This window comes from Camelus bactrianus, chromosome 11 (genome assembly GCF_048773025.1).
Source record: "Camelus bactrianus isolate YW-2024 breed Bactrian camel chromosome 11, ASM4877302v1, whole genome shotgun sequence".
In the NCBI taxonomy this organism is placed as follows: Eukaryota; Metazoa; Chordata; class Mammalia; order Artiodactyla; family Camelidae; genus Camelus; species Camelus bactrianus.
The window spans coordinates 6,856,812-6,870,464 of record NC_133549.1 but is presented as its reverse complement, the minus strand read 5'-3'; the positions used below and the strand labels follow the sequence as shown (position 1 = coordinate 6,870,464).

Genomic DNA, 13,653 nt, shown 5'->3' with positions numbered 1-13,653 from the left:
TTTGTGTTGTTCTATTTGCTATATACATTGTTTTATACAGAAATCACTGGAATTGCTTAGTGTGTGTGACATAGGGGATAAGCTAAGGACCTAGCCTCATGTTTTCGTATTCCATTTATTGTGTGATCCATTCCTTCCTTTGTTTTGTAACGTTGCCTTTACAGTATCTCCAGCCATTGTACCTTTGAGGGTGCTTTCTTTTTTGAGGGCTAGTCTCTTTTATTGATCCATACCTGTGCACATGCCACTCTTTACAGTTGCTTTGTGAGCTATCTTCTAATGAGTAGTAAAATAGTAAAATGAATTCACCCTCACCTGTCCTCATTAGCTTTCCTTTCCAAATTTTCTTTTGCTATTTTTATATATTTATTCTTTGAGCAAAACTCCCAAGAAAAATCCCATTGAGAGTAGCCTCCCAGAGGAGGGCCTAGGAGTTGAACAGATTTTCCACCAGTCAGTCGCCTGTTCCCAGCATGGGGCTTCCTCCCCACCTTCCACAGCCCCAGTGTCTCTCAGCACCCCTCTTCTTAGAGGTCTGCCAGGAAAATGAGTACATTTCTCAGTGGCATTTCCTCTGCTAGGACTTAGGGCACCACTCCATTGTCTCCTTTATCCTCCATCAACCAACAGTTTGCTGGCTTCTTTTGCTCACATTTTTATTTTTTCACTTTAGTGGGTTTCCTATAGTGAGATAAGATAACTTTGTACATTGAATCTACCACTTTAAACTGGAAATTGGATTTGTTTGCTTTGGGTGGGGTATACAGCATCCTCACTTACACTGTCTCATATATTTCTCACAAAAATTTTTTAAAGATGGCTCCTATGATTGGAATTTCACAGCTAAGCAAATGGGATTTCATGAGGGAAATTAACCTACCTACGATCACACAGCTGGTAAGTGGGGACCCCAGGATTTGAAGGCAAGTCTATAAGGAACATTAGTAATAATAAGAATAATTCAAGGAAGGCTAACACCTATCTAGCTCTAACATGTGGAAGGCAGGATAATGGCCCTCAAAGATGCCCGTATTCTAATCCCTGGAACTTGTGAATGTGTTATGACGTCTGGTGAAAAAGAATTAAGACTGCAGACGGATAGAATTATTTGCTAACCAAGTAATCAGCAAGGGGGATTATTGTGGGCTATTTGGGTGGGCCTAACTCTGCTTAGCTACAAAATGCCAGCTGTCCCTAAGCTCCAATTGCTTACTACTCAACAACAGTCCATGTACAAAATAGAACTATGCCCAGACTGGCAGAGAAGCCCTGGACAATACTGCAGATTCAAGAATTGTCAGGACTATTCTAATGCCTTTCAGCCAAAAATGCTTCAATTCGTTATAATTTCTGAGTATATACTTTTAGAATCAAAGTTTTAAATTTGTTTAGTTCTGTGTGCCTGTGTGTATTCACAGCAATCCAGGCTCTTTATCTACAGTCTGTAAAAACAATATTGAATTCTAATGCCTCAGTGATCTGCCAGTATGATTTGTAAAGCCAGGTCATGTCCCTCCTGGCAAAAAAGGCCCTGATAGCCACTCACTGAAAACTGTTTACCACGGAGGGAAAATTCTGACATGATCCCCCCACCGCCAGCCTCTTTCTCCTGATGTTGACATTCCCTTCACTGTCCTCCAGTCACAGAGGCCTTTATTAAGCACTTATTATGTGCTCTATGCCAAGTGCTTTAGATGCATTATCTTATTTAATATTCATAATAGTGCTAGGAAACAGATATTATTGTCATTTTATAGATAAATAAATTCATATTCAGAAATCATGAACCTTGATTGAGGTGACATAAACACTGAGTGTTGGCGCCACCTGTTTAACTCTCTATGTACTGATTCAACCCCAAGATACACATCTTCCCTGAATTCAACTATATGTTCAACTGCCTTATTGATCTCTCCACTTGAATGTCAAATAGGTATCTTAAATTTAACACACTCAATAATCCAAATCAGAAATTTTGTGTTGGTAAGGATGTGGAGAAAAGGAACTCCTTATGTACTCTTGGTAGGAATGTAAATTGGTGCAGCCACTGTAGAAAAAGGTATAGAGGTTCCTCAAAAAAATTAAAAATAGAACTATCATGATCCAGCAATTCCAGAAGAAACAAAAGCACTAATTTGAAAAGATACATGCACCCCAATTTCACAGTAGCACTATTGACAATAGCCAAGATATGGAAGCTACTCAAATGCCCATCAACAGACAAATGGATAAAGAAGAAGTGGTACATATATATAACGGAATATTACTCAGCCATAAAAAGGAATGAAATTTTACCATTTGTAGCAATGTGGATGGACCTAGAGAATATTATTCTTAAATATTGAAATAAGCCAGAGAAAGACAAATATGATATGATACCATTTATATATAGAATATAAAAATTAATGCAAATGAATATATATATAAAACTAAAACAGACTCATAGACATAGGGGGAAAAGACATATGATTACCAAAGGGGCAGAAGAGGGACAAATTAAGAGTATGGAATTAATGGATACAAACAGCTATACATAAAATAGACAAATACAAAGTTCTGCTGTGTAGCACAAAGAATGATACCCCATATTTTATAGTAACCTATAATGGACTATAATCTTCAAAAATCAACTAAACCACTTAGCTGTGCATCTGACATTAATGCAATATTGTAAATCAATCATACTTCAATATTTTACAAAAAGACATGGACCAAAAAAGAAAAAAAAGAAAAAAGAATTTTTTGTTTCCCCTTTTTATCCCCATCTTCCCAACATCAGTCAATGGCACCACCCAGTTGCCAAAAACAAAAGCTTGGGTGTCATCTTTCATTTCTCTCCTTTCCTCAAAACCAACATTCAGTTTCTCAGCACCTCCTGCCTGGCTTCAGTCCAAAACATAACCTCAATCTGCCCACTTCTCTCATCTCCATTGCTACTAGCCTAATCTGAGCCATCTTCAACTCCCACCTGAGATAAGAGCTTCCCCATCGGACTCCCTGTATCTACACAGCTGTCCATCCCATGGTGTCTGTCACCGTCTCTAGGAAAAGTCACCACTCACTCCTTAAACCCACCCCAGGACTTCTTCCTGTTACACTTAGAGCCAAAGTCCACCACAGCCTTCAAAATTATACTTGATCTGGCATCCCTGCCAGTGTTCTACCCTCATTGTTGTTGTCTTTGTTGTTATTGTTGCTGCTGTTGTTAGGGAAGGGGAACCCAACAACAGAGAGCTGTGTCACTCACACTCCTTAATACATGGTGCCAAATCATCTTTGTTACACATGATCCACACTTGTTTGTTAGTTGGTTGGCTTACTTCCTTTTGCCCAAATCCCCCTTTGCAATTCCTCTCCTTAAGGGAAGCAACTATTCTAATATGTTTTTTTCTGTGTTATTATAAATTGTATATTGCTGTTTTGTATACATATATTGTTAATTTATGTAAATGATACTGTGTAATAAGTCACATTCTGCTTCATACGTTTTTCACTCAGTGTCATGTTTGGAAGATCCATTTATGTTGCATGTTGCCTCTAGTCTGTGTCTTCTAACTGCTGTGTAGTAGTCTCTGGTGCATCTGTCACCTTTTGAAACATCATCCCCTGAGGAGTGGACCCCCAGGCTAGCCTGGCTCCTGCTCCCCAGCACCACAAACAGTAAACATCCCATTACTGGGAACTTACCTGAGAATTGCTTTGCAATAGATATCAGAGTGGAGTTGCTGGTAAACTGCACTGCCAAGTTGCTATCCAGAAGGCTCTCACTCTATGTTCCCCCCAGCAATGCATAACAGGGCCATAAATCCCCTGCCCTGTGTCCCTGCCAGCCTAGGTATAATCTTGCTTTCTGAATTTCATCCCTCAAATAGAGGAAAGTTTATGATAGCTAATGACTTTGAGCATCTTTTCTGTGTCATAGAACTTTAGGTTTCCTCTTCTGTAATTTGCCTGTACATAGCCTTCACCAATTTTTTTTCCACTAGGATTATGTTTTTCTTGCTAATTTTGCAAGAGCTCCCTGTAAATTCTGCGTATAGTCTCTTGATCAATGTTAGACAATGAAAATATTTTCTCCCAAACTATCATCTGTCTGTTAACTTTATCAGTGTCATTTCCTGTTGAATTAGTTCTTTACTTTGATAAAACTGAAGTTATCTTTTCTGTTTTTCTTTATGGTTTGTGCTTCTGAAGTTTTTAGGAACTCCTTTCTTACAGCCAAGATGCAAGTAATCAGGGCTTTTTGTTTTTCCCTTCCAACGCTTGCAGCTCTTTTTTCCTCTCTTATTCCTTGGAAACGACCTCCAGTTTATGTTACACAGTAGCAATGATAATGAGTATCCTTCTCGTGTTCCCAATTATAAAGACACTATATCTTCAGTTTTCCCAGAAGTACAGTGTTTGTTGTGGGTTTTCAGTTAAAGTGAGTCCCTTCAGTCCTTGTTTCCTGATAGGCTTACCATAAATGTGTATTGACTTCTTTATGTTTTATCAAGTGATTTTTCTTCATCAATTGAGATTAGTAATATTTGAATAAATATTTATAAATATTTTAACATTTTTATAGTATTCTGATGTGATGAATTAGGTTGATAAACTTTTCTCATGTTAAACCATCCTTTCACTCCAAGATAAAATGGATAATTAATCTTTCAAATAGAGTTTGGCATCTATCATCACAAGTGAAATAGACCTATCATTTACTTTTGAGTATTTTTTTAACATTTTTTTATTGAGTTATAGTCATTTTACAATGTTGTGTCAAATTCCAGTGTAGAGTACAATTTTTCAGTTATATATGAACATACATATATTCATTGTCACATTTTTTCACTGTGAGCTACCACAAGATTTTGTATGTATTTCCCTGTGCTATACAGTATAATCTTGTTTATCTATTCTACATATGCCTGTCAGTATCTACAAATTTTGAAATCCCAGTCTGTCCCTTCCCATCCCCTGCCCCCTTGGCAACCACAAGTTTGTATTTTATGTCTATGAAGCTATTTCTGTTTTGTATTCATGTTTCTTTTCTTTTTTTTTTTTTTTTGGTTCCACATATGAGCGATCTCATATGGTATTTTACTTTCTCTTTCTGGCTTACTTCACTTAGAGTGACATTCTCCAGGAGCGTCCATGTTGCTGCAGATGGCGTTATGGTGTCCTTTTTTTATGGCTGAATAGTATTCCATTGTATAAATATACCACTTCTTCTTCATCCAGTCATCTGTTGATGGACATTTAGGCTGTTTCCATGTCTTTGCTATTGTAAATAGTGCTGCTATGAACATCGAGGTGCAGGTATCTTTTTGAAGTAGGGTTCCTTCTGGATATATGCCCAGGAGTGAGATTCCTGAGTCATTCCTAGTCTTTTGAGGCATCTCCATACTGTTTTCCACAGTGGCTGCACCAAACTGCAGTCCCACCAGCAGTGTAGGAGGGTTCCCTTTTCTCCGCAGCCTCTCCAGCATTTGTCATTTGTGGACTTTTGAATGATGGCCATTCTCGCTGGTGTGAGGTGATACCTCATCGTAGTTTTGATTTGTCTTTTGAGTACTTTTTGTGTCATCCTTATCTGCCTGTGAAGTCATTGCAGTGGCCTCACAGAATAATCTGGGCAACTCATTTCCTGTGTTCTATAAGTACTTTTACAAGACAGAAATTGACTACTCCTTGAGATGTTAGTAACACTAATGTGTAAAACAGTCTGTACTTGAAATTTGAGGGGATGGTTTGTCTTTTAGAAACCATTTCAGCTAGTAATTACTGATATTTAAGTATTAAGTATTATTGGAATTTAACTGGAATAGTTAAGTTCTCCATTTCTTCTCTGCCAACTTTGACATCCTGTGATTTCTTGGCATCTGTCTATTATATATAGGTTTTCTAATGCTATTAGATATTACTCTTTATTTTTTAAAATCTTTGTTGAGGCTGACATTTTTGCTTTTTAGTTTTGATTCTTATTTATATTCTCTCTTTTATCTTGTATTAAGTAAACATTTTACTGAAGTAAAACATATGCACAGAAAATTATATATCAAAAGTGTGTAGCTCTATGAATTTTTGTGGGGTACATACCTAGGAATAGAAACGGTGGATCAAGCATACATATGTACAAAAAACACTTGTACAAAAATTATTACAGCAACATAATTTGTAACCACCAAAAGTGAAAATAACCTAAATATTAATCAATGATAGGCTAGATAAAGACACCTTAGTGTGCTTATACCATGGAATACTATGCAGCAATAAAAATGTAAACTCCTCCTACTCACACAAACATGGAAAAATACACAAACATAAGGTTCGACCAAATAAACCAAACCCAAAGGGGTACATATTATATGACTTCAGTTATGTAACATTTAAAATAGACAAAACTAAAGTACGGTTATGGGAGTCAGAATACTGGTTAGCTTTGGGGGGTCAGGGACTCGGAAGGGCTTCAGGTAGGACTCTGGGGTGCTGATAGTGTTCTGTATCTTTTTTTTTTTTTTTCTTTTTTTCCCCACCTACATCTTCCATTATTCTAAGTACCACAGAGGACTAAGAGAGAGGACTACGGCAGTCAGGAGTACCCAAAGCATGCATGTCAATTTAAAGACACTGTCAAAAGGCAAATGCCCTCAGCTGCGGGACCTGGTCATGCGCTGCACCACCCTACACGCAAGTCGTGCCCATGACCGCAGCAGCCGCTCGCAGCCACTCCAGCCTGCAGAATGAGCGGAGAGCGGGCCTGGCCGCCTTGGCCCTGTGCCCTGCCATCCACGCCTCCTCCCCAGGCACGTATCTCCCTAGCAGCCCCGCCCCCTGCCCGGCCTCCCGCCCGAGGGACTGATAACCTGCCCCCGCCCAGGACCCCCTTGGCCTCGGCCAGGAGCCCTAGGGGCTGCTCGTCGCTCGCAGCCCCTTCTCCACTGATCCCGTCGGCGGCGGTGGCGGCCGCCGCAACGAGGAGACCACAGGCGCCGAAGCGCTTCGCGCTGGGGGCCCCGCCGCCCTGTGCATCCGCCCGCCCTCCAGCGAAAGCAGCGGCGGTGGGGGCGGCCGCAGAGGCGGTGGCGGGTCCTCCGCCCCCTCCCCCGCCCCCGCCGGAACCCCCCACGCGTACATCACCCAACAATGGCCGCCGGGCAAGGCCGAGGGGGGCCTGCCTCGCCCACCGCCTCCGGCACCGCGGGGCGCACTCGGGCCCCATGTTCCGGCCCCGGCAGCCGCCCCTCTGCCTCCCAGCTGCGGCGGCAGCCCCGAACCCGACCCCGGAATCTAGGCCCCTGATCTGGCCTGGCCTCGGGCGGTGGCCTCCTCCCGGCCCCATCCAAGCCCCATCCAAGCCGGGAGGAACAAGACCTGCCGCCTCCTTCACCCTCTGCCAGTGACGAGGGACCGCAACCTCTGCCTGAGAACTACTGATCTATATCTTGATCTGGGTAGTATTTACAGACGTGTGTTCACTTTGTAAAATTCCGCGAACTATGTGCACTTATGATTTATGCACGTTTCTATGTGTAAAAGTGCTGAACGGGATACAGATGAATATAACGTGATGAATAAAAAGCACAATATTTATGAAGTTATAATACCATTAGCTTTCTTACACCTAATAAAGTAGGAGTTACATACAGCAAACCTTTTAGAACCTATTTAAAATGTAATTAGAGTGGGAGACATCAGTACACTTCTTTTAGACTCAGAGAACCTGGTACTCAAAAATAAAGACAAGGAGAGATTGAATAATGTATCAACAAATTCAAATTAATAAATCTTTAGAATAATTTTGGAAACCTCCAGTGGAAAAGACAGTCTTCATATACCAAAAAGTATTTACAGAAATCAGTAACAGACATATCCAAAAAGTAAACAGTATAAATTAAGGTTATTAATAACCCAATAAAATTAAGAATAAATAATAAAATTTTGACCAAAAGTAGAAAACATTAAGTACTTGGAAAGTAAGAAATATATTTCTAAATAGACATTAGGTCAAGAAGAGTTCAAACTAAAATGATAAACTCTATAGAAAGCAATGAAAAAGGAGGACACTTCCCACGTGAACTTATGGGCCAAAGATGTACTCCAAGCTAAAAAATAATCGTAATGGTCATAATGCTTTAATTTAAGTAAGAAAGGTAAAAGACAGAGGGAGGGTATAGCTCAAGTGGTAGAGTGCATACCTGGTTCAATCCCCAGGAACTCCATCAAAAAGTAATTAAGTAAATAAACCTAATTACCTCCACTCCCACCCCTAAAAAAAGAGATGAAAGATGAAGAAATTTGCTATCTATCTAGGAAATTTTAGAAAGATTAGTAAACTTTTTTTTTTTTTTTTGCAATTTAGGAAGAGAGAATTTATGGAGATAAAAATTGAACCTGACGAGAAAAAAAATTTAGTACAATAATTAGTGAATCCAAATGCTTGTATTTAAAAACAACAATAAAATACATAACCTAGTGCAAACTTGATTAAGAAAATAGAAGAAAAATGAAAAATATGAATACTTAGGAATGAGTAAAGAGACAAATTACAAAATAAGAGAGTTTTTTTTAATTGTAAGACAGAATTATATGAAGCTCCATGGCAACAAATTTGCAAATCTAGAGGAAATGGGTCATTTCTCAGTAAAATATAAATGACCAAAATTAACCTAGGAAGGAGATATGAAAAATTTTGAATAAACCAATTACCACGGAAGACATTGGAAAATTCAAAAAGACCTTTCACTAAAAATGTTACCTACTGGTTTTATAGCTGAAATCTAAATAACCTTTAAAGAGCATATAGTTACTATGTCATTTAAATGATTCTAAGCCAGAGAGAAAAATCCAGAAGCTCCTGATTCATTTGACAAAGCCCACTCAACTTTACTGCACAAAGTTTTACACCAGAACTTTGTAAAGAAGAAATAGATAACTGTAATCTCTTTTCCGAAAAGCAAATAGAATCTAGCAGTGTAACTAAAGAATAAAACAACACGGATAATTACGATTTATTCAAAGAGTGCAAAGGCTGCTGTGTATTAGGAAATCTATCAAAGTAATCTGTTAGAGCAACAGGGGAAAAATCGGATCATACAAAAGATGCTTAAAAAGACACAATGAATTCAGTAATCATTCCTATAATGAGCCAGGTAAGGGGTGTAACTTCCAGAATGCCCGAGTGAGCAGTTCAGAAAATACTATCCCCAGAAAACGGTGATAAAACTTGACAAAATTGTCAAGAAAAACTATTATTTCAAACTATACAAATTAACCAAAACACACAACAAATTAAAGAGTATGATTTACTCCTGTTCACAACATTCCATGTTGTGAAATCTCTTTAGTCTGATATTAATGTAGAATTCTTTACATCGGTGTTTTTTATCTTCTATCCTATTTGTAACTTTATATGCAAAGTGGATTGCTTGTAGAAACCTCTTATGTCATTTACATGTAATGCTATGAGTAATATTAGATTTAAACACACTCTTTTGCTGTTTGTTTTCTCTCTGCCCCATCTATCCTTTGTTCCATTTTTCTCCCTTTCTACTTAAAAATTTGTTAGTATTCCATTTTACCCACTATTAGCTTAGTAGATACAGCCCCTTTTTCTTTTGTAGCAGTTGTTCTACAATTTATAAGATACATATTTATCATTGTCTACCTTCAAATAATTTTATAACACTTCCTATATATTTTGAGAACCTTATAACAGGATACTTCTCCCCTCAAAAAACTGCATTATTGTCTCATATTTTAGTTCTACGTATGTTGTAAACCTAACAACATATGCTTGCTTTCTCTAAACAAATACCTTTTAAAGAGATTTTAAAAGTGCGGAAAATGTGTCTTATGTTTAATCACAGATTAGCATTTTCAGTGCTCTTTATTCTTTGGTGTAGATCCAAGTTTCTTCTGGTTTCACATTCTGTCTGAAGAATTTCTTTGTACATTTGAACATTATTTGTAGCATAGGCCTGCTGGCAATAAATTTTCTCAGTTTTTATTCACCTTTGAAAAGTCTGTACTTAAATTTCATTTTTGAAGATGTTTGTAGTTTATTGAATTCGAGATTGGCACTGTTTTCTTTCAGTGCTTTAAAGATACCACCTCATTGTCCTCTGGCTCTGACCAGAAGTCTGCTGTCTGCCGTATTTTTATTTTCCTCTCTGTTATTGTGTCCTCCCTCACCCCTACCTGCATTTATGATTTTCTTCTTATAGCTAGTTCTTTTCAACAATTTGATCATGATGTGTCTTGGTGTGATTTCTTTGTTCTTTCTTTGTGGTTCATTGGGCTTCTTACATTTGCAAGTTGAGAGTATTCATCAAATTCAGACTTTTTTTCAGCCATTATTTCTTCAAATATTTTTTCTCTCTCCTCTCCCATTCCAGGATTCCAGTTACACATATTTTAACTGCTTGATATGATCTCACAACATTGATGTTCCATTCAGTTTGTCCTCAGGTTTTTCCCCTTCTGCATTTTATTTGATGTTATGTCTTTTCCCTGTGGTGTCTCAGCTACTGTTAATCCCATTCAGTGTAATTTACAATTCAGGTATTGCACTGAGAAAAATAAAGTAGGGAAGGGAGATAGAATCCAGATGGATATTTTAACTATGGTCATCAGGGAAAATCTTATTATTATGGTGAGATTCAAGCAATGTCCTGAAGGAGGTGAGGTCAAGAGATTCAAGCCTTCAGCATCCTCCAAATCTTTTTCTATTATACCTTTAGCACTTTTTTCTACTTAACTTGTTCTTTTCCCTAATACAGTAAGGGTAGTTTTCCTCTGTCTTCTGTATGCTCCTTTTTGTCTCAGAGTCTGCTTAATTATTGTCTTTCACGTTTGTCTCTCTCTTGCCTTCTTTCCCTTATTATTGATTTCTTGTGGCTTCTGGTTCTATAATGGTTTTATTTTATTCTTTCATCCTTTCCAAAGCTTTGACTACTCACTCATCAGCTCCTTCCTTCATATTTTGAATACTTTCCTCTCCTTTAATTTCTTATTTCTAGGGACCACATTTTCTTTAACTTAGTTGATAATTAAGGGGAAACATATTCCATGGCATGTCTGCATCTGGTGAATATCCATCACCTGAGTTTTGCTTGTCAAGTACTTTTTATTTTCTTTGTGGCTGTTTTCTGATTATTACTCAATTTTGAATGGGACCAGTTCCTTCTGGATCAATTCATTAGGAAAGGCTGTGCAGGGAGGGTTCGTGAACTGAGTAGTGAACAAAAGGCAGCTTGGGCTTAGGACTTCCTCACTCTTTCATACCATATACATGTACACAGTGCATGTTCTCAAAGTCTAACGTTCTAGAACCACTTTTGGGATAAGCAGAAAGTTTGCTTGTCTCCTATATGCAATGTTGTTTTGGTATGGTAATTTAGTGTTTATTGTTCCTGATTATTTTCTTTATCTAGTATCAGCAGCAGCTGAGCTCATTTTCACTTATGCTCATTCACTCATTTACCCCATTAAACTGATAGCCTCTTGTAGCAATGGTAGGTCCACACAGACTTTCATTTAGCCTTGCATCTCCTGCCTCTCTATGGTGCTAGACCGGGTTTGGGATACTCCCAAAAGCCCACCTCCACCCTGCCAGACCTACTGATACAAGAAAGTAAATATGGTCTGGCCCTCAACGTGGCCAGCTTCTTAGAAGTCCGTGTGCTCCTCAAGACCTGCCAAGGCATGTGCCCATTCTGGCCAAGTCCCTGTGATTGGTCCACATATCACCACAGTTGACAGGTGTCCCTCATAGACTGTTGCTCCCTGGCATTGCTCCTCCCTTATCTGATGCTCTTCTCTGTGAGGTGCTATTGTTGTTTTGGACTTGCTGGTTTCTTTTTATTTTAATATTTTTAAATTGAGTTATAGTCATTTTACAATGTTGTGTCAAATTCCAGTGTAGAGCACAATTTTTCAGTTATACATGAACATACATATGTTCATTGTCACATTTTCTTCACTGTGAGCTACCACAAGATCTTGTATATATTTCCCTGTGCTGTACAGTGTAATCTTGTTTATCTATTCTGCATATGCTGGTCAGTATCTACAAATTTTGAATTCCAAGTCTGTCCCTCCCCCCCAACCCTTGGCAAGCACAAGTTTGTATTCCATGTCTATGAGTCTGTTTCTGTTTTGTATTTATGGTTTTTTGTTTTTTGTTTTTTTTAGACTCCACATATAAGCGATCTCATATGGTATTTTTCTTTCTCTTTCTGGCTTACTTCACTTAGAGTGACATTCTCCAGGGACATCCATGTTGCTGCAAATGGCATTATGTTGTCATTTTTATGGCTGAATAGTATTCCATTGTATAAATATACATCTTTATCCAGTCATCTGTCAATGGACATTTAGGCTGTTTCCATGTCTTGGCTATTGTAAATAGTGCTGCTCTGAACATTGGGGTGTAGGTGTCTTTTTGAAGTAGGGTTCCTTCTGGATATATGCCCACAAGCAGGATGACTGGGTCATATGTTAAGTCTATTCCTAGTCTTCTGAGGCATCTCCATACTGTTTTCCACAGTGGCTGCATCACTGTGAAGAGAAGAGTGAAACAGAAAAGCCTTGATCCCAATCTTTAATTGGTGGTCTCCAGATTTCAACTCAATAAATATTTACTGAACACCACAAGGAATAAGATGGTGTGTTTAATGCCAGGGAGGGTAAGAAGATGGAGGTAGAAAACCATAGCAAATGTCTGAAAAACACAAGCAATCCCATTCTTTTGGACACAAGCATAAGGAAACAAATCCGCATCTGTCCCTGTAGTGCGAATAGGAGCATTGCTTCAGCAGAAAAGTCTCTGCAACTTTGCTCTATGTGCAATAGTCCTATTCATGTGCAGGGCACCCTCAAGACTGCCCTAATATTACAATGCTTGGAATTATTAATAAATGATGCTGAACCATCCAAATAATTGTAGTAACTAATATTCAATGTGTTCTTTGGTCAGTGCTTTCATTCAGAACCATGTGGGTCACTTAACAAAATAGAATTTTATGACAAAAAAAGATCAAATTAGAAGAAACAGTTCTCTGAAGTGGCTCCTTGCCTAGCTAATAATGTGACTGTGCCCTGCAGACTTAAAGTAATTGTTCTGTGGTAATTACGCCAAAAAAGACTTGGTGTCTCTTCAGGATACCAGGTGAAAAATAAGTGGGATCAGGGGCTTTGGGGACCCTGATGCTCCTGTAGGGGAGAAGTGGATTTAAACACAACTAAGCAGGAAGTGGGGTTGGCCACTTTTATTCTCCTTAAATCTGGGGATACTGAAACCAAAAATTAAACTGCAAGATGTCATGAGGTTAAATTGCTTCTCTCTTCTTCCCCAAACCATGATAAAACCCCTTCACCTCAAAGAGTAAGTAAATGACTCTCAAAGCATTTGCTCATTCATTGCCCCCTCCAGCTGCCTGTCCATCCCCTTTTCTTTGACTCCTCTGTGTTTCCCCAGGAAGCATATTTTGCTCAGTCTCTGGGTTCTGGGGAGAAGCCAATGAAACGCTGACCTGCTATTTGTAAAACAGATCTTACAAGGTGAACAGTAGGCATTTTTCCTCTTTCTGAATCTTGTGGGGTGTCCTACAGATGGATTAGCCATGGGAGCCCTTGAATTGGAGAGGAACCTGGGATGAAAAGCCTTAA

General features: G+C 38.7%; 1 protein-coding gene across 2 annotated transcripts in view; it reads right to left on the bottom strand.

Moving 5' to 3' along the window:
* Nucleotides 1-218: 218 nt before the first annotated feature.
* LOC141579018 (uncharacterized) overlaps nt 219-13,653 on the bottom strand; it is a 151,975-nt gene continuing 138,540 nt past the window's right edge. For both annotated transcript variants that reach the window (XM_074373131.1, XM_074373132.1), the window contains exon 4: nt 219-12,543. In XM_074373131.1, the coding sequence (XP_074229232.1) occupies nt 6,650-7,324 (675 nt within the window). In that variant the 5' untranslated portion in view covers nt 7,325-12,543 and the 3' untranslated portion in view covers nt 219-6,649. The remainder of the gene's footprint in view (nt 12,544-13,653) is intronic.